Below are 19,327 nucleotides of genomic sequence, written 5' to 3'. Positions count from 1 at the left end.
TGTTGTTATCGATATGAACGCAACTTGGACGCAACTTGGACGCAACTTTTTCCCATCACTAAAAACTACGTTTACTGAGTTAACGCAATAACGCAGCCTGGTGTAAATAGACTATTAGCTTCATGCCGCAGTGTTGGAATAATATACGAGGGCTCCCCCTGGCAGATCCCAACTACGCCCGGTCGAAAAGAGTCGATCTCATCTTAGGAGTGGACATGTTGGCGCAAATCATGCTGCCAGACACCAGGATCGGAATGCACGCTTCGGATGGATCTATTCGGGACGTGCGGAAGGAGTAAGAGAAGCAACACGATTGCGCTGTCATCGAGTGCAGCTGAATACGGAAGCATTGCTGAAGCGTTTTTGTGAGGTCGATTCAATTCCGGATCGCCCTATAGCGACGGAAGGGGACCTCAGGTGCGAGTCCTTTTTTCAGAAGACCCACGTGCGTCGACCGGATGGCCGCGGTCAGCTTGCCTTTTAAAACCTATCTCGATCCGACCATGGTCTAAGGAAAATCCCATCATATGGCGCTTAATCGGTTTCTACAGATGGAAAGGCGTCTGTCTAACAATACGGACCGTTGCACAGTAGCGCCTTTTCTCATTTAGCGTTGCAAAAATCATATCTGTTGAAGCAAATAAGGTAATCGAATAATTTAAACGGCATTGGACAGGTAATTGTTGTAAAATATATATATGTACTGCACAAAGTACCACGCCCACAAATACGCCTTTTTAAAGGGTATCAAAGTGAAAAAATAATTTTTTTTCAATGAAAACAATTTTTAAACAAAAATTTTTATTTAATTTTTTATGTTTATTTTTATGTATTTGCTCAAATAAAAATAATTTGAAAAATGAAAAAAAAATTTTTTTTTAATTCGAAGTGTAACCGCCACGCACTACAGTTAGTATATTTCTTGAAATGTATTAAATTGTGTCGGTATTTTGGTATATTTTACCCTGAGTAGTTTTGGTTTATGTCGTTGCATTTTCGCAGACGCAGCTCGACGCAGCCGATGAAAGTTAATTCTGGTCCAGGAAAGATCCACGTAACTTGTAGACATAGTGTAGTCAGTGGCTTTCATTGGCGTCAGAAGATATAGACTACTTTAGGCAGAAAAAGGTGAAAAAAATGGACACCTGGCAGGTAGCGATTTACCTGTAGAAGCCAAAATCAAAGTGTCGTTTTTTTTAGGTTCTTTAATAGTTTATGAATGTATCTATCATTTAAAGTAAAAACCATGACCATTGGTTTTATGGTTTTTTTGTAATATTACCTGAAAGTCGACCAATCTACACATTTTTTTTTGTATGATGCAAAAAACGAAACAAAGTTCAACTTTAAATGCTCATAACTTCTACAAAAAAAAATCTTAAAATTGATTTTATTGCAGATTCTGAATCCTTGTTAAATTTCCTGTCGAATAAGTATGGTTAAAATCGTTTTTGCAACATGACTTTTTTGATTTTTGCCACGCTAATTGTTCGAGAGGCGCTACTGTGCGTTGGAGCAAATATGTGGATGGGATTGAGGAATATTTCGCGCTCGAACAAATAGCGCCGGCTATGGGCAGTGAAACCAGCACAGTAAGGAGTACTGCCGCGAACAGGCATGTAGCCTCTTCCGTATCACGCTGTCTTTAAAAAGGAAATTCAGTCAACCAAACAGCGAATCGTCTTCGATGCCTCCTCAAGGACTAGCAATGGATGATCTTTAAATGACATTTTGTGGACTGGGCCTACTCTTCAAAACGACATGTCTGCCGTCATTCTCAACTGGCGGAAATATCGTTTTGTTTTCATGGCGGATATACAGAAAATGTATCGCTGTATCGATGTTCACCCGGAAGACGCTCAATATCAGCGGATTTTATGGCGGGCGGCGGATGGGTCCATCAATGTGTATGCGTTGACAACGCTAACCATCGGAACGGATTCGGCACCCTTCATGGCGATCATAGTCATTCAACAATTTGCGAAGGATGAGCAGTGTTCGTTTCCTAAGGCGGAAGATGTTTTAAGGGACGAGATCTATGTGGACGACATTCTTTCCGGAGGGTATACGATAGAAGATGCAGAGGATAAACGGGCCCAGGTATCGGGTGCGATAAAATCCGCTTGCATGGAGTTGCGGAAATGGTCTAGCAACGAAGAGAACCTTTTGCAATCGATTCCGCCAGAGCATCAATGCAGTCGGGCACCTCTGAATTGGGACACTGCGGATCCTATCAAGGCGTTAGGAATGTATTGGCTTCCCAATAAGGACTGCTTCAAATTTCGGGTCAATTTTGAGATACCACCTAGTTTCACCAAAAGGACGATCCTGTCGAGCCTAGCGAGGCTGTTCGACTCACTAGGTCTCATCGCGCCAGTCATCATCTCGGGAAAGTTATTATTGAAGGAGGTAACCATGGTAACCATGCTTACGGTGGCAAGCATTTCGGGACGGCTTGCTGGGGATCGACGGTCTGAGCATACAGCAGTGGATTCACTATTCTCCAGGATCCGGTTCAACTCCTTCTGCCCTAAAAAGCCTAAGGAAGTGAGCCGTTAGCCATGGGTGGAGGTGCCTGGCGGAAGGCATAAAACGCAAGTGGGTGGTACCCCTGAAAAAGAAACCACCCTGGAGGGTTTAAAGAAAGAAACCAGGGCTGGGATGTCAGCCCAAACGTCGGTGGAAGGCGTGACCGCTATCACCGGCGGGCACGGGGGGGGGAGCAATCCTCACTGCGTGTCGGCAGCGGTTACACCTCTGATGTGACAGGAGCAGGTCATGTCAGTTGCAACGCTACTGCCGAAAGAACTACTCGGACCTTGAGAGCGTGCAGCTTCTCCACTCACCGAAACCAGGCACCAGCTCCCAGCGCAGGGAAGAGCCAAAGCGGTCAAGCAAGGGAATGAAGGATCGGCTCCAGGAAAAAGCCGCCCTATCCCCAGAGGAGAAGGCAAAGCTTACCTGGGCTGGAAGAAAATCGCTGAAGCTGCTGCAGTGTCAGAACCCGGATATCCCAACCGCAGACTGGAAGGTTCTGCACGTTGCGGCCCCATCACCCAAAGAGGGGGGGCAAAGTGCAGTCCTCCAGATAAACAAGGAGGCAGAGGACATCCTTTATCCCAGATACGGGAAGATGGCGTGGGGCATGGGTAGCATATACCTGCGCCTCAAAAAGCGCCACCCCGGGTTGCTCACACCCTGAAGGCAGATTTGGTGGAGAAGGACCTAGGTCTGGAAACCATCGTGGATGCCGACCGGGAAATGACACTGGATGAGTCAGACGAAGGAGAGGACGGTGACCTGACCATAGTAGTCAATCCGTCGTATGGAGGTGAGGCCAGTACCCATGACACTCAGGGTGCTGCAGCTCAACCTCCATAAGAGCAAGGTCGCGTCGGCGGAACTTCTCATAGCCATGGAGCAAGGATCCGCCGACATAGCTTTGGTCCAGGAGCCATGGATCGCCTCAAGCAATGCCATCGCCGGACTGAAGTCCGCAAATTACAATTTGCTCCATCCACCAACGATTAGCAGGAATAGAACCGCCGTACTTGTACGGAAGGGTCTACACGCTAACCTTATGTCTCACTACAGCTCTGATGACCTGACCGTGGTGATGCTAGAGAGCGGGAAAAGGCGCCTTTTGGTAGCTTCCTGCTACATGGCACACGACAGAACGGCCCCACCAGAAGAACTCATGAGCTTGGTAGAAGCCAGCCCGAAAGACCAGCAACTGCTCGTGGGTGCAGACGCCAACGCGCACCACTCGGGGCTCCCGACATAAATGACAGAGGTGAGTCCCTCTTAGACTTTATACTCTCAACCAACCTGAGTATAGCAAACGTGGGGGAGGAACACACCTGATACCAAAGTGCCTTGTCCCCTTAAAAGAGTAAGATCTAGCACGTTTGAGGAGGTGGGACCTACATCCACCTCCTCAAACGTGCTAGATCTTACTCTGGTAAGGGGACAAGGCACTTTGGTATCAGAATGGAGAGTCCTTGAGAGACCATCCTTCTCAGATCATAAGTACATACGGTTCCAATACGCATTCGAACACTCTCCAAAACAATCAGTCTTCAGGAACCCCCGGAATACTAACTGGGGAAAGTTCAAGGAGACTATCGTGACACGGCTCGCGATCTCTCCGGGCATAGTAGAATCCGCGGAAGACATAGAAAAGTCCCTAGAGACCCTCTCCAAAGAACTGCTGGATGCGTACCAAGCATCATGCCCTATATCGGATACGAGATAGAGGACCAGGCCACCCTGGTGGAATAAGGACCTTTCACTCCGACGCAACAAACTTAAAGAATTCTTCAAAATCGCCAAGCAGGCGAAAGATGACATCATCAATGAGGAATACAAAGTCCTACTTAGGGACTACAAGAAGGAAATACGCAAGGCGCAGAGAAACTCATGGAGAAATTTCTGCTCCAATATAGAGACTGCCCCGGAAACAGCTAGACTCCGGAAGCTGCTATCAAAGCAGCCAACCATACAGTGTCAGCTCAAACGCGACGACGGACAGTGGACTGAGGGCAGCGAAGAGGCCCTAACAGCACTAATGCACGCGCATTTCCCAGGATGCACTGATTTACCCGATGCAAATAAGCACCAGGACCTAGCAGCTGGAGTAGAGCATCTCCCAAAAGGTTTTATATCCTCTGGTAGAATCCACTGGGCTAGAAGCACGAGGACCAGATGGAATATTCCCAGCCATGCTGCAGGTGACCAAGGAGGTGATCACCCCATGGCTTTAAGCAATATATACAGCTTGTTTAAGCACAGGCTATATCCCTATCCAATGGAGGACCTCTCGGAAAGCAGGAAAATGCAGCCTCGTGAGCCCCAAGGATTACAGACCGATAAGCCTCACCTCATTCCTACTTAAAACGCTGGAAAAGCTGCTGGACCTATACATCAGGAACGATGTAGGGAGACAACTGTCGACCAACCAGCACGCCTACACGAAGGGGAAATCAGTGGAGACGGCACTACATTCGTTGGTAGCCACCATTCAGAGAGCCCTAAACAATAAGGAGTATGCACTTAAAGTGTTCGTGGACATATCCGGGGCATTAAACAACGTAGGCACGGACGCAATAATGGATCGCCTAGAAGCGACCAACTCGTACCCCGCTATCAACTTGTGGATAAAAATCTTCTAAGTTGCCGGCGGGTACAATCAGATTGGGGCACTGCTTCCATGGTGAGAGGAGCGCACAGAGGCACGCCGCAAGGTGGGGTTCTGTCGCCCCTCCTATGGAATCTGGTGGTAGACGACCTAATCAAGAGATTCGAGAGGAAAGCACCAAAGATAACAGCTTATGCGGATGACATAAGCATAATTATCTCGGGAGTCTGTCCATCGACCCTCAGCTCGATCATGGAAACAACACTCAGGGAGATATGTAAGTGGGCGGAGAAGGTAGGACTCAATATCAATGCGGATAAGACGGACCTTATTCTCTTCACCAAGAGATACAAGGTGCCGCAATGGATCCCCCCGAAAATTAACAATACCAGGCTGACCCCGAAAACACAAGTCAAATACCTCGGCATATAGGTGGAGGAGTGATTCCGCAACCTGCAGAATATCAAAAATCATGTGCAAAGAACACAACGAGAAACGTACCCACTACGTGTTGCATCTTCCGCGGAAGGACTGCAGAATGTTAGTGGGTATTCTTACAGGTCACTGCCTGTCTGCTGCACATGCAGTCAAGCTGGGTATTACCGACAACGCCAAATGCCGGAAATGTGATGAATCCGAGGCAATCGAAACCTTGGAGCATCTCATTTGCAAATGTCCGGCCCTAACGAGGGCAAGAATGAGATACCTAGGCTCACCAGTTCTGGCATCACTAGAAGATGCCTCCAGGAGGAATCCAGGCAAACTCCTTGCCTTTGCAAAAACACCTTGAAATTCAAGTATCTCGAAACCCGCATAAATAGTCCCTAGGTCCATCCAGGAGTTTACCCGGATAGCTATGGGCCATATTGGCCTATGTGTGGCCCCTCGAGGGCCGTCCGGTCTAACCTAACCTAACCTATCTAAGGCTCGAGCACGGAGATGGAACGTTCTACGCCTCGCTGTTGGCCGCAAAATCAAAGATTACCCCTACTAAACCCCTAACCATACCAATAACGGAGCTGAGTGGTGCAGTGCTATCCGTCAAGTTGGTGAAATGGCTTACAAGGGCTAGATGGCTAAATGACCTTCCCATCCAGACCTTTTATTGGACGGATGCCACGATTCTTCTTCATTGGCTGCACGGGGACGTAAATAGAAGGAAGATGTTTGTCGCCAACAGGGTCTTCATTTTGGACCACTCGTCGCCATCGCAATGGAGACATGTAAGTACTAGCGAGAATCCAGCGGACTGTGCGACAAGAGGGCTTCCTCCGAGCGAGCTGAAGGACTTTGATTTGTGGTAGCGAGGTCCGGAGTGGCTTACACGCAGGACAGGTGACTGGCCTTCGACGGAGATCGGGCAGGTCGACATAAACGATGCCGCGCTGGAGGTAAAGGCAGACAAGGTACGCCTTCATCTTGCAGCTCTGCAACCATCGTTGGTTGAGAGGTTTTCCAGTTTCAGCCAGGCTGTGAGAGTCACAGCATTTATAATTCCGTTCAAAAGCAATGCTATTAGCAAAGGAGAGAGGTGTACCGGACCCCTAATCATTGAGGAGCTCGACTATGCTTTACTCGCCACCGTGCGCATCGTTCAAAGGGAGTCCTTCGCATCTGAGCTGGCCACATTGAGGAATTCTAAACGGCTGCCCTCCAGAAGCAAACTTCAGAGTTTGTCACCGACCGTTGTGGAGGGAATCTTACCAGTGAGGGGGCGATTGCGCCATTCGGGGCTACCATACGAAAGTCGGCATCCGATAATCCTGCCAAGTTCTCATATTTTTACAGAGCTAGTAATACGGTATTGGCATGCTTTGACTCTGCGCGGAGGTGCGCAGCTGACCTTGTTCCACGCTCGCCAGCGGTTCTGGATACTGACAGGGAGACAAGCAGTTCGAAGGGTGCTACAGAAGTGCGTGAGGTGCTTTCGCACCCGGCCAACCACCTCGACTCAGCTCATGGGAGACCTGCCGCTACACAGGGTCAACCCCCTTAACCGACCGTTCCTGGCGACGGGAGTTGACTACACAGGCGCTATAGAGCTGAAGGCAGCGCGCTTGAGAGGAACAAGCTTCTACAAGGGATACATCGCCGTTTTTATTTGTCTTGCGACGAAGGCTGTACACTTGGAGGCGGTGACGGGTCTCACCACGGAGCATTTCTTACTGGCTCTTGACCGGTTCACCGGGCGACGAGGGATGGTTCAACATTTATACAGTGACAGCGGAACAAACTATATCGGCGCGGATAATCTAATGAAGGCATTATTCGGAAGGCTGCAGGAGGATTACGAGAAGCTCATAGCCCAAAGCTCGCTGCGCAGCGTGCCACTTGGCATTTTAATCCACCTCAATCGCCCAACTTTGGCGGGCTGTGGGAGGCCAATGTGAAGTCGGTGAAGCATTACCTTAAGAGGGTCATTGCCGATCGACGGCTTACCTATGAGGAGTTATCTACGGTGCTCATACGCATAGAAGCATGCCTCGCGCCCGCTGTGCCCTCTCACAGCCGATGCTGACGATCTAGAGGTGCTCACGCCGGCTCATTTTCGAATTGGAGACTTCATGTTGGCGCCTCCGGAGTATAGACTGCAGTCCAAGTCCTTCGCAGAGCAGTTTCTTAGCCAGCAGTTAATGATCCGTCATTTCTGGAAGGCTTGGAGTCGAAACTGGCTAGCTCATCTGCAGCAGAGACCGAAGTGGTGTCATGAGGCTGAAGGTTTGCAGCTGAACGACTTTGTCATCATCAAGGATGACCGATTTCCGCCGTCACAATGGCTGTTAGGACGGGTCGTCGAGTTACACCCAGGGACGGATGCGTAAGTCCGTGTGGTAACGCTTAAAACCAAACAAGGCCAATTAAAACGATCAGTATCGAAGCTGTGTACACTGCCAATCCGTTCTTAAGCGCTCTCATGTACACCTCAATCATAATGAATTATTTCTTGCGTACACTTGTCTCGTTTCTCCATTCTAGATTCTGCCCCGCCTACTACTCCAAGAATGGACTGGACACGCGGAGAGGTCTAGCAGTGGCGGGCGGCCAGTTTTGCTGCGTGTCCCACTGTGCGGGAGAGTGACGGTCAGCCGATCGCTCGCTCGTCTCCGGACAGTGCATACGATGCGGGAAGAAGAAAATGGAAGAGAGGGGAAAAGTCAGTCTGATTTTGCAAACGCCGCTGAACGCACGACGCCGGTCTGACGTCTTATCTATTGCGAATACACACCCATCTGTACATACATATACATATCGTTTAAAGTAAGGCAGTGAATAATAATAATTATAACGTTGGAAATTATCCCGACCTTTGTTTGCTCTTGCCTGGGATCCCCTCCTACAATGACCTCTTGTTAGTTACATACATACAAGGGGACACAACTATACAGGGACCATTTTGTAGTTCTTGGTGATTTTAACATCCCAGGAGCTATTTGGTCTCTTGATAATTCTACTAATACAATTCTTACCACAACACATCATGATTTTGTTGCTGGCTTTTTTGACATTTCGCTGTCCCAAGTCAACCATGTTCGAAATTCCTTAGAGCGCTTGCTTGATCTTTGGTTTGTCTCTGATCCGGCAAGACTTAGTTTAGCTGACGCAACCCGAAGATCCCTATCATCCTACTTTCGTTGACCCGCCCCAAAAATAGAAAATCAAATCTGTATGCTAAATATCAACGTACTGGTTCTCCAACTGTCCTATCTAAATATTTATCAGCTCGATCTACTTTTACCGTACATAACGCGCAGTGCTACAATAATTATTTGACTCGTTGCAGGTCCCAGTTTTCTGAGGACCTAAAGCAGTTTTATAATTTTGTTAAATCTAAACGTAAACCCATTACCTTCTTCGCTCTCTTTTGATAATACAACAGTAGATAATGATCAGGCAATAGCCGATCTTTTTGCTCAGTTTTTTCAAACCACTTACTCCAACTTAATAGACCCAAATCAGGCTTATTCTTACATCATTCCCAAATCGAACCAAATCTCCAGTCCTACCCTAAACGAAAGCTCTCTTCTTTTAGATCTTCATCGTGTTAAGCCAGTTTTTTTACCAGGTCCCGACGGAATACCAGGCTGTGTACTTAGGAATTGTGCCGAAGCCCTGTGCAATCCCCTTCTCAAATTGTCTACCTTATCCTTAGAAACCTCCCACTTTCCCCTTATTTGGAAGGAATCATTCGTTATTCCTCTCCACAAAAAAGGTAGCAAATTGGAGGCCAACAATTACAGAGGAATCTCTAAATTGTCGGCCATCCCTAAACTGTTCGAAAATGTTATTACTCCTCATCTGCAGCACCTGTGTAGGTCAATTATTTCTCTATGTCAACATGGTTTTATTAGGCGAAGATCAATTACAACCAATCTTTTGGAGCTTACTTCCTTTATTATAAAAGGCTACCGAAATAACTTTCAGACAGATATAATCTATACTGATTTCAGTAATGCATTTGACTCTGTTAACCATTCTCTTCCTGTTCGGAAACTCGATTTAATGGGATTTCCGATTGATCTTCTTAATTGGATCTCATGTTATCTTAATGGCAGCTCGCAAAAGGTCCATTTTAAAAATAAACTCTCTAATGTTCTCTAATGGTCGCCTAGAAGCGACCAACTCGTCCCCCGCTATCAACTTGTGGATAAAAATCTTCTAAGTTGCCGGCGGGTACAATCAGATTGGGGCACCGCTTCCATGGTGAGAGGAGCGCACAGAGGCACGCCGCAAGGTGGGGTTCTGTCGCCCCTCCTATGGAATCTGGTGGTAGACGACCTAATCAAGAGATTCGAGAGGAAAGCACCAAAGATAACAGCTTATGCGGATGACATAAGCATAATTATTTCGGGAGTCTGTCCATCGACCCTCAGCTCGATCATGGAAACAACGCTCAGGGAGATATGTGAGTGGGCGGAGAAGGTAGGACACAATATCAATGCGGATAAGACGGACCTTATTCTCTTCACCAAGAGATACAAAGTGCCGCAATGGATCCCCCCGAAAATTAACAACACCAGGCTGACCCCGAAAACACAAGTCAAACACCTCGGCATTGTACTTGACAGCAAGCTGACGTGGAGAGCAAATGTATTAGAGAGGATAAACAAGGCCACCATAGCGCTATATGCATCCAAGAAGATGCTTAGCAGCACATGGGGCCTCTCACCCGCTCTAATTCATTGGGTCTACATATCGGTGGTGCGTCCTACTCTGCTGTATGGATTCTTAGTGTGGTGGCAAGCCACGGAGAAGAAAACGTATAATAAGCTTATGGAGAGAACCCAGCGGCAGGCACTGCTCTGCATATCAGGGGCGCTGAGGTCAACCCCCACCAAAGCACTCGAAACCATAATCGGTATATATCCCCTAGATATCCAAGCGCAACTGACAGCAGGAAAGGCGGCACAACGTCTGGTTGCATCAGGAAACGGGTCTCTACAAGGTTTCGGGCACAGTTCAATTGGTCGACACATGAGCAGTACATCTGACTACATGATACCCAGAACGTGCCCGGATGTAAACACAACAGTATTCAAGGACCAAATGACTGGAAGTCAGGCCAGGACTCTGCTCAACACCTCATTATATACACCGACGGCTCCAAGATGGAAGGAGAAGTTGGAGCATATACTGTTCAGACCCTGAAATGAGGCTGTCGTACAAGCTACCAAGCTACTGCAGTATATTCCAGGCGGAAGTATTCGCCATCAGGAAAGCAGCAGAGCTTGCGCAGAGCATAAACCGTCCACATGAGGCGGTCAATTTGTTCGTAGACAGTCAAGCGGCGATAAGATCCATGCAATCATCAGCGGTCAGTTCCAAAAATGTACTGGCAAGCAGGGAGTCACTAGATAGCCTAAGCACGACTAAGTCAGTGAGGATTGTAATATGACCATCAATGTGTCTCCAGAAATAAGTAGCCAGTTGTATTGTAGGTTTTTGTTGTTCATTATTTTATTTTATTTTAGATTAGTTTTGGTCGGAGCAACCATTGTTGTCGCTCCGAACTCTCATTCATGTGTGTCTTAATCAATATGGATTTAAAGCTAGGGAAGTCTAAGTCCCTTAGCTGCGCTGCCAACAGCGGCAGCAGAGAGTCATGTATATATATTCTTAAATATTCTTAAATACATAGCTATGCTCTTTTGGACTGAGCGCGGAGGTATATGCACATACATACATGTGGTCCGCTCGTGTAGCATTTATGCTGACACTTGCATTCTTTGTGAGCGGCCGATATATACATAAGTGGGTAGTTCATATTTCGTCCACTTGATGTTTATGATATAAACATTGCAACTTAGTGTTACAGTGTGTACCCGCTAAGTATAGTGGGTACTCAATATATGTGCATACTACATCTCCCTCCTTTTGAAAATAACGTAATATAGTGAAGTTATTTTATAGTTATATATATGTATATATAAAATTTTTTTTTTAATTTTTTGTATATTTTTCTCTTTTTTTTTTTTTGTAAAATTTTTTTTTTTTAATTTTTTTTTTTTGGTTATCTTATGTGTTATGATTTTAATAGTATTTATGCCATACGTGAAATATAAAAAGAACTAAATTGGTTATGAAATAAATGGTTTTAATCTATCCTTGTGAACTACTTGTGTTTTATTTCTAATATTTGTTATGGTTATGTTATCGTTAACTCCTATTGATTCTACCTTATACGGACCTGTATATTTAAAGTCTAACTTATGACCAGTTTCATTTTTTAATAAAACCTGGTCTCCTATTTTTAATTCAAAGTCTAAACTATTTTTGTCGTACCTATGTTTTTGTTTATTAGTGTCTAGCATTATTCTAGCTCTCTTGTAAGCCTGCTCCAATCTAAATTTAGATTCCTTAGCATAGTCTTCTATATTATATAATGGGTCTATTCTATCTATGCTATTAAAGTGTTTTGGCAAATTTGAAGATTTACCAACAACTAACTCATATGGACAATAATCATGTGCCATAGAGGGAGTTGTATTGAAACAATATACGAAGTATTGTAGCCATGTATCCCAATCTGTTTTATCGACCGAGATATATGAGCGTATGAACTCGTTAAGTGTTCTGTGGCTTCGTTCCACTGTTCCGACGGTCTGGTGATGGTGTGCAGTAGAAGTTATGTTTTTGATATTTAAGTATTTACATAAGTCTTCAATTATCGAATTTTTATATTCCGTTCCCATGTCCGTAATGAACGTCTTCATTGGACCGTACTTGAGAATAAAATTTTCGAATATAGCTTTCGCTACTGTGTTTGCACTTTTATTATCTATGGGTATTGCTACCAAATACTTAGTCAAATCGCATATTAATGTTACTGCGTCTTCATTTCCATTATTAGATTTTGGTAGTGGACCTATTGTATCCACAATTACCCTATCGAAAGCTCTTTGCGGAGTTTCTGTTATTGTTAACGGGGTCTTGGTATTTCTAGTCGTTTTGGACTTTTGGCATTTTGGACATTTCCTTATGTACTCTTTTATGTCTTTGGAAATATTTTTCCAGTAGTAGTGTCTCTGGACCTTGGCCAAGGTTTTTGTAATGCCTGTGTGACCTCCTTGGATTGGATCATCATGGAATGTAGACAGTATAGCTTCTTGTTCTTTTGTATTGTTTATTTTGGTCACCGGGTTGAGTAGCGCTACTCTCAATAATTTCAATATTTTATTGCCCATTATCTTAAAATTATCAATTGAAACTAGTTCAAAGATATTTTCCCACGGTGCCACCTTGAGTTTGCTGATTTTGTTAATACCGGCCTGCTTTTCAAGCCTTTGGAAGAATTGACCTAGGTCAAAGGTTCCATTAGTATACAAATCGCTAACATCATAACTTGCTGTAATTTTCTTTCCGTGTTTGAATAAACACATGTTATTATTTACATGCAAGGTCACTACTTTACGTACTTCGTCATTATTAATGACTTCATATACGTTGGGCTTGGAAGCTTTTTTTTCAGATTGCCTAGGCAATTCTGTTTGTTGATTTCCTGCGCAGGACTTCTGTCTACTTTGATTTCTAGTAGTGACTTTATGTATAGATCCAGTGATATTCTGTAATTCCTTGATGGTTATCCTCGATAACGCATCAGCTACATAATTGTCTTTTCCCTTTAAATACTCGACTGTAAAGTCGTATTCTTCTAGTTCGAGCCTCATACGTGTAAGTTTAGAGCTTGGATTAGTCATTGAAAATAAATATGTAAGGGGTCTGTGATCCGTTTTAATTACGAAATGTTTTCCATAAATATACGGTCGAAAATGTAATATTGCCCAATGAATTGCAGATAATTCCTGCTCAGTAGTACACTTGTTACTTTCACCTTTAGTGAATGCTCTTGATGCGTATGCAATGGGAAGTTGGAGTCCATCATGGTTTTGAGTTAAAACCGCTCCACATGCTTGCTTACTTGCATCTGTTATTATGCAAAATTCTTTTGTGAAATCTGGATATTGTAACAAGGTAGGTTCCATAAGTTTTGTTTTTAGATACTGAAATGCATCTTCACAATCATCTGTCCATTTAAAAGAAACATTCTTTTTACATAATCTCGTTATGTGCCGTGAATAGTCGGCGAAATTTTTTATAAAACGTCTGTAATAGTTACAGAACGTGACGAAACGTCTAGCACTGTCCGCGTCGTGCGGGACTGGGTAATTCTTGATGACGTCATTTTTCTTGTCATCTGGAAGTATTCCTTTATCTGTGCATTTATGACCTAGAAAAGTCACTTCATGCATAAAAAATGAACATTTTTCTGGATGTAACTTTAGGTTGTATTTCCTGCATTTCTCAAAAACATCTGTTAAGTTCTTAAGCATATGTTTTTCGGAACTATTACTATTAAGTCATCCATATAAAGGAATGCTTGAGAAGGTTCTAATCCAGAGAATGCAATAGTCATCATTCTCTGAAACGAATTTGGAGCTATTTTCAATCCGAAAGGTAATCGCGTGAAGCGATATGAGCCATTGCTCGTTGAAAAAGACGTTATATCTCTTGAACCTTTTTCTAGTTCAATTTGATGGAATCCTGACATTAAGTCAAGGCATGAAAAGTATTTAGCTCGACCTAGTTGATCCAAAATAATATCAATTCTAGGTAATGGGAATTTATCAGATAGTAATTTTTTATTAATCTGACGATAGTCAATTACCAATCGCCATTTCTTTAAATTGGACCCTGGGGATGATTTCTTAGGAACAAGTAACAGAGGGCTATTATATTCAGAAACAGATGGTTCGACAATCCCGTCGGAGATTAATTTTCCGACTTGCTTTTGAATTTCATCAACCTGACTATGAGGGCTTCGATAGTTCTTTATATAGACTGGCTCATCATCTTTTAATCTCAGTTTTTGTTTATAAAAATTGTTCGTTGTTATTGATTCGGTTTCCAATCCGAATATATCGCTATACTGAGTGCATAAGCTGGAAAGCTGTGACTTGAATTGTGGAGGGAAGTTTTTTGAAAGTTGCGATGGTACAGATTTTTCTCTATTGTCTGGATTTGTGTTGACTACAACGTAGTTCGAAAGTGGTTCACATGTTAGATTATCTGTACTTACTATTTGGTTTGTATTTGTTGTATTAATTAATCTTATGAAGGCATTTTGGGATGTTGCTATGGTATTCGCAACGTAAATACCATGCTGAATTTCCTGATTTGAAATTAATACACTGTCTTCTTCTGAATTAAGTTCAATTTTCCGAATAACTTGGGATCTTGCTGGCAGAAGTATTGAATTGTTGCCAGAACTGTAAGTTATTGGTACATTAATTGGGAATTTCAAATTATTGGGTCTAATTATAAGCCAGTCTTCCGATGGCTTGAAGTCTAATTGACAGTTGTATTTTTTAATAAAGTAAAAATAATAAATTCCTAATATTCCATCGCATGGAATAGGGAAGTGTGAATCTACGATATGAAAATCGTGTGGAATTATGTATTTAGTTGTTTGTATCTCAATTGAAACTAAACCTTGAGATTTGGTTATTTCTTGACTTATGCCTTTTATATCTATTATGTAATCGTATTGAATGTTTTGGAAGTTATCCGAAGTTTCTTTTAAAATTGAAATGTCTGCACCCGTATCTATTAAAAAGGTTAGGTGTTTCCCAGTAGCCACATTGAAAAATGGAACAAATACATTTTGGCTGAGATTAACTGTGTGAATTCTAGCTTCGTCTAATTTTGAATATTTAAAGGGGTTTGCGAGTTTTCCGATGTGCCTTGGGCTACTCGGACATTGTTTTGATTATTTCGGTTCGATCCGCTGTTATTTCCGCTGCGGTTGTTTCCGCCACGGTTGTTTCCTCTATAATAATTATTGTTATTATTATTATAGCTGCGGTTATAACCGTTATTTTGGTTATTCTGGTAATAGCCATTATTTCGGTAGTTACCTCGGCTATTACCCCTACCGCGATAATTATTTCTGTAATTATTACCGCGATAGTTGTTACCTCTCTGTGTGTACAATATGGCGTTGGCATTACCCGTCATTTCGGTACTACATTGTATGTACTTGGTGACGGCTTCATTCATTGTCGTGAAGTTGCCAGCTTCCAATATTGTCTTAAGTCGGCCATGCTCACAATTTTTGACCATTGTGGAGATGGCTTCCTTTGTGCTGAATTTATCAGCGTGTTCGGCTGAGAGGCCTTCATCGATATACGAAGCTTCGAGGAGCTTCCGTAAATTGTCAATGTCAGAGGTAAATTTTTCGGCAGTTTTGCCTTTCTGTATAGTCTTGGCCATTTTGGCCTTTATTACATCGGACGTTTCGCCGACTATGGTGTCTTGCAACTTCTTGATTATCGCAAGTATGGTCGTTTCATCTTGAACTCTGTATAGTGTTGATCCAACAATTTTGGATTTAATCACTTCTACAGCTATGTGTTCGAATGTTCCCTTTGTTAGGTTAACTAACTTCAAGGCCGTTACAAATCGTTGTAGATGTAATTTTTGGTCGTTGAATTCGGGTATGGCACTCGAAATTTCTTTAATGTATGCCCGTTGGGCAATCGTTTCGTCAGCCATTGTGTTAGGTTTTGTTTCTACAATGCTGTCGTTATCGGTAGAGTCTGTTAGATCCTGATCTGATGGTTCAGATTGAATAAGGACTGCAGGTACCGTGAGGTTGTTTATATCTTTTTCCTCTATTTCGGTATCTGCAGTAGCTGGGTCACTTATTTCATCCGGCTCAAGAGCTGGTGAATCTGATGGTGCTGGCTCGTCTTCAGTTTCTACTGCCAATGGTGTGTTTAATATAGTTGGCACTGAAATGGCCAAGTTATACCTTTGTTTTATGTATATTAAGTTCTCTCGTAATTTTAGTAAGAACTTAGATACTCGAGACCAATTGGCTTTGTCTAGCCGGTCTCTCTGGTCATATATTAATATACGCGCTGCGTTAAAGCGGTCTACTAATATTTCAGCATGCTTATTCACAGTATTTTGCTGTGCCAGCCGGGTCCTTGATAATGACTTGTATGATCTGTCAAAATCAGTTTTTATGTTGTTCAGTTCTTTATAAAGTTCACCCCATTCCATTATTAAATGGAATTTTGTTCAGAACATTACTCGAATTTTATTCTCGAACCTACACAAACGGAATTGCTGTCTCTACGAACTATACAATAAAATCGCTAACTGATTTAAATAGAAATATATAAGATGATCTGGATCGTGGGACACAGATGATCCGAAATCCCTGCCGACAACGCAATGCCAGTTGGGTCTAAATTTTGCATCGAATTCGTTTTTTATATATTTGGCAATCTGCGATTCAGTTTCGAATGCACCAATGGCTTGTTTTGCGCATTCAATGGCGCTTTCCTGCATTTCCTGACTCATGTCAGTACGTCTAATGTCAGCGTTGCCGCTAGCCATTTTGCTGATGGTTTCCTATTGATTGTTTTCGAATTGTGTTTGTTTTATTTATTTATTTTATTTTATTTCCAAGGATATATGATAAGTAATTTTTAATATAGTTCTTTATACATTTCCTCAATGGTATACATAATAATATTTCGAATTTTATTTTCAATTATTGTTTGTGCTTTTTATATTTTGTCCAGGTCATTAGCCTGACTCCTGTTTATGGCTCTTTTTGAAATGCATTTATTATGGAAAATATAAGCCTTGTACAGAATGTAAGCACTCATTATGATAACAATAACTGCTAATAAAATATTTGTCAAATTGGTATCACTGTGTGTGATTCGATTTTATTAATTACATTTGCAGTGGAGTCCACTGACTTTGTTTCTATCAATCCCATAGTGGCTATGTTTTGTTTAGCTTTGTTTTTAAAATTTGTAAAATCTTCTTCCAATTTTATGCCATTAACATATGGCGTGGATTTTGGCTTTGAACTTATTTGCCAATGGCTCATAGAAAATATTAGAGAATTTGTAAATTTCAAGATTTTGTTTAATTTTCTTTTCTTTTCATAAAAAAAATTTACATTTTTCCCTGCCTATTGGTTGTATAGCCGCCAGGCCACACGCTATCGGGCAACTTTAATGTCGCTCAATTTTACAATTGTTTTTTATATGTATAAAAAAAATATGCATCGTAGTGCAATTTAAAAAAAATATGCAACGCAGTGCAAAATGTTTTTAAAAATATTGTGCAGGATTCCACAGGTTCCAGTGACGTCCTCTGCGTCAGCTGGTCGTCGCCAGTCCGGCTTCGCTGACGCTCCCTCGAAGGTGTAAGAGGCGGCCTGCCCCTCACACTCGCAGTTTCTGCTGCAGCTGTCCTGGGCCTATGGGCTCAGGCGGTGCCGGTGCTGGTCATCGCACAGGCTTCATACATGATGATATGCAAAACGGGCTCTCCAGAGGTCCCGGGCAGTCCTTTGGGCATTCCTTTTTAAATCGTGGAAATTCAGCTTCTTCTGGAGGGGGTTGTTTCAGATTAATTTTTGCATTGTTTTTAATCACAGTGTAGGTGGATGTGGTTGTCTCAGTGGTTTGATGGTTTGTTCTTTTTTTCATTCAATATATTTTTTATATGTTCCACTTCGGCATGTATTTTTACCGAGTGGGTCCAATTCACATTACTTCCGCTATTCAATAGCTTCAGTAGTTCGGCCTTTCTGGCCTTTAATATTTTTACCACACCACTTCTTCTTCCGCACATCACACACTACTCACTGCGTTTTGCCTCTTGATCCGTTTTCCAGCATCGGTTTTCATCTGTAGATTTTAGTGCACACGGTGGTTTTGGCTGCTTGTTTGCTTGGTTTATGTTAATTTATTGGCTTTCCATTTTAGAGTTGCGGTCTCTTGAGGTTCTTCTCTGTCACGGTCGCCATGTAATATGACCATCAATGTGTCTCCAGAAATAAGTAGTCAGTTGTATTGTAGGTTTTTGTTGTTCATTATTTTATTTTATTTTAGATTAGTTTTGGTCGGAGCAACCATTGTTGTCGTTCCGAACTCTCATTCATGTGTGTCTTAATCAATATGGATTTAAAGCTAGGGAAGTCTAAGTCCCTTAGCTGCGCTGCCAACAGCGGCAGCAGAGAGTCATGTATATATATTCTTAAATATTCTTAAATACATAGCTATGCTCTTTTGGACTGAGCGCGGAGGTATATGCACATACATACATGTGGTCCGCTCGTGTAGCATTTATGCTGACACTTGCATTCTTTGTGAGCGGCCGATATATACATAAGTGGGTAGTTCATATTTCGTCCACTTGATGTTTATGATATAAACATTGCAACTTAGTGTTACAGTGTGTACCCGCTAAGTATAGTGGGTACTCAATATATGTGCATACTACAGGATCTACTGGGTTCCCAGCCACCAAGGCATAGACGGTAACGAAACCGCGGACGAACTTGCAAAGGAAGGCGTTGGACTGACGAGTGAAAGAACAGAAAACGTCCCTATCTCCCTAAGAACACTCCAAAGCGAGCTAGAGAGACGGGCTGACGCAAGCGCAAAAAGCAGGTGGGGGAGTAATTCCGCAACCTGCAGAATATCAAAAATCATGTGCAAAGAAGACAACGAGAAACTTACCCACTACGTGTTGCATCTTCCGCGGAGGGACTGCAGAATGTTAGTGGGTATTCTTACAGGTCACTGCCTGTCTGCTGCACATGCAGTCAAGCTGGATATTACCGACAACGCCAAATGCCGGAAATGTGATGAATCGGAGGCA

The 19,327-nt window shown here is 43.0% G+C and overlaps 2 protein-coding genes across 2 annotated transcripts in view; both read left to right on the top strand.

The window, feature by feature from the left end:
- The window catches only part of LOC138928268 (piezo-type mechanosensitive ion channel component-like), a 569,725-nt gene that overhangs the window by 225,234 nt on the left and 325,164 nt on the right, over positions 1-19,327 (top strand). The gene's annotated exons all lie outside the window — the stretch shown is intronic.
- On the top strand, positions 7,374-8,326 carry LOC138928666 (uncharacterized). Its single transcript, XM_070286104.1, has 2 exons — positions 7,374-7,955; positions 8,114-8,326. The coding sequence occupies exons 1-2, from the start codon at positions 7,702-7,704 to the stop codon at positions 8,214-8,216; spliced, it is 357 nt and encodes a 118-aa protein (XP_070142205.1). The 5' UTR covers positions 7,374-7,701; the 3' UTR covers positions 8,217-8,326.

This window comes from Drosophila kikkawai, chromosome 3L, assembly GCF_030179895.1.
Source record: "Drosophila kikkawai strain 14028-0561.14 chromosome 3L, DkikHiC1v2, whole genome shotgun sequence".
Taxonomy (NCBI): domain Eukaryota; kingdom Metazoa; phylum Arthropoda; class Insecta; order Diptera; family Drosophilidae; genus Drosophila; species Drosophila kikkawai.
Note: the sequence above shows the minus strand (reverse complement) of the source record. Positions and strands in the feature narration are given on the sequence as shown.

Coding starts and splice junctions, on each gene's coding strand:
- LOC138928666 (XM_070286104.1), top strand. CDS start 7,702: ATGTTGGCGCCTCCGGAGTATAGACTGCAGTCCAAGTCCTTCGCAGAG. Junction 7,956..8,113: donor TTACACCCAGGGACGGATGC/GTAAGTCCGTGT, acceptor TCTCCATTCTAG/ATTCTGCCCCGCCTACTACT.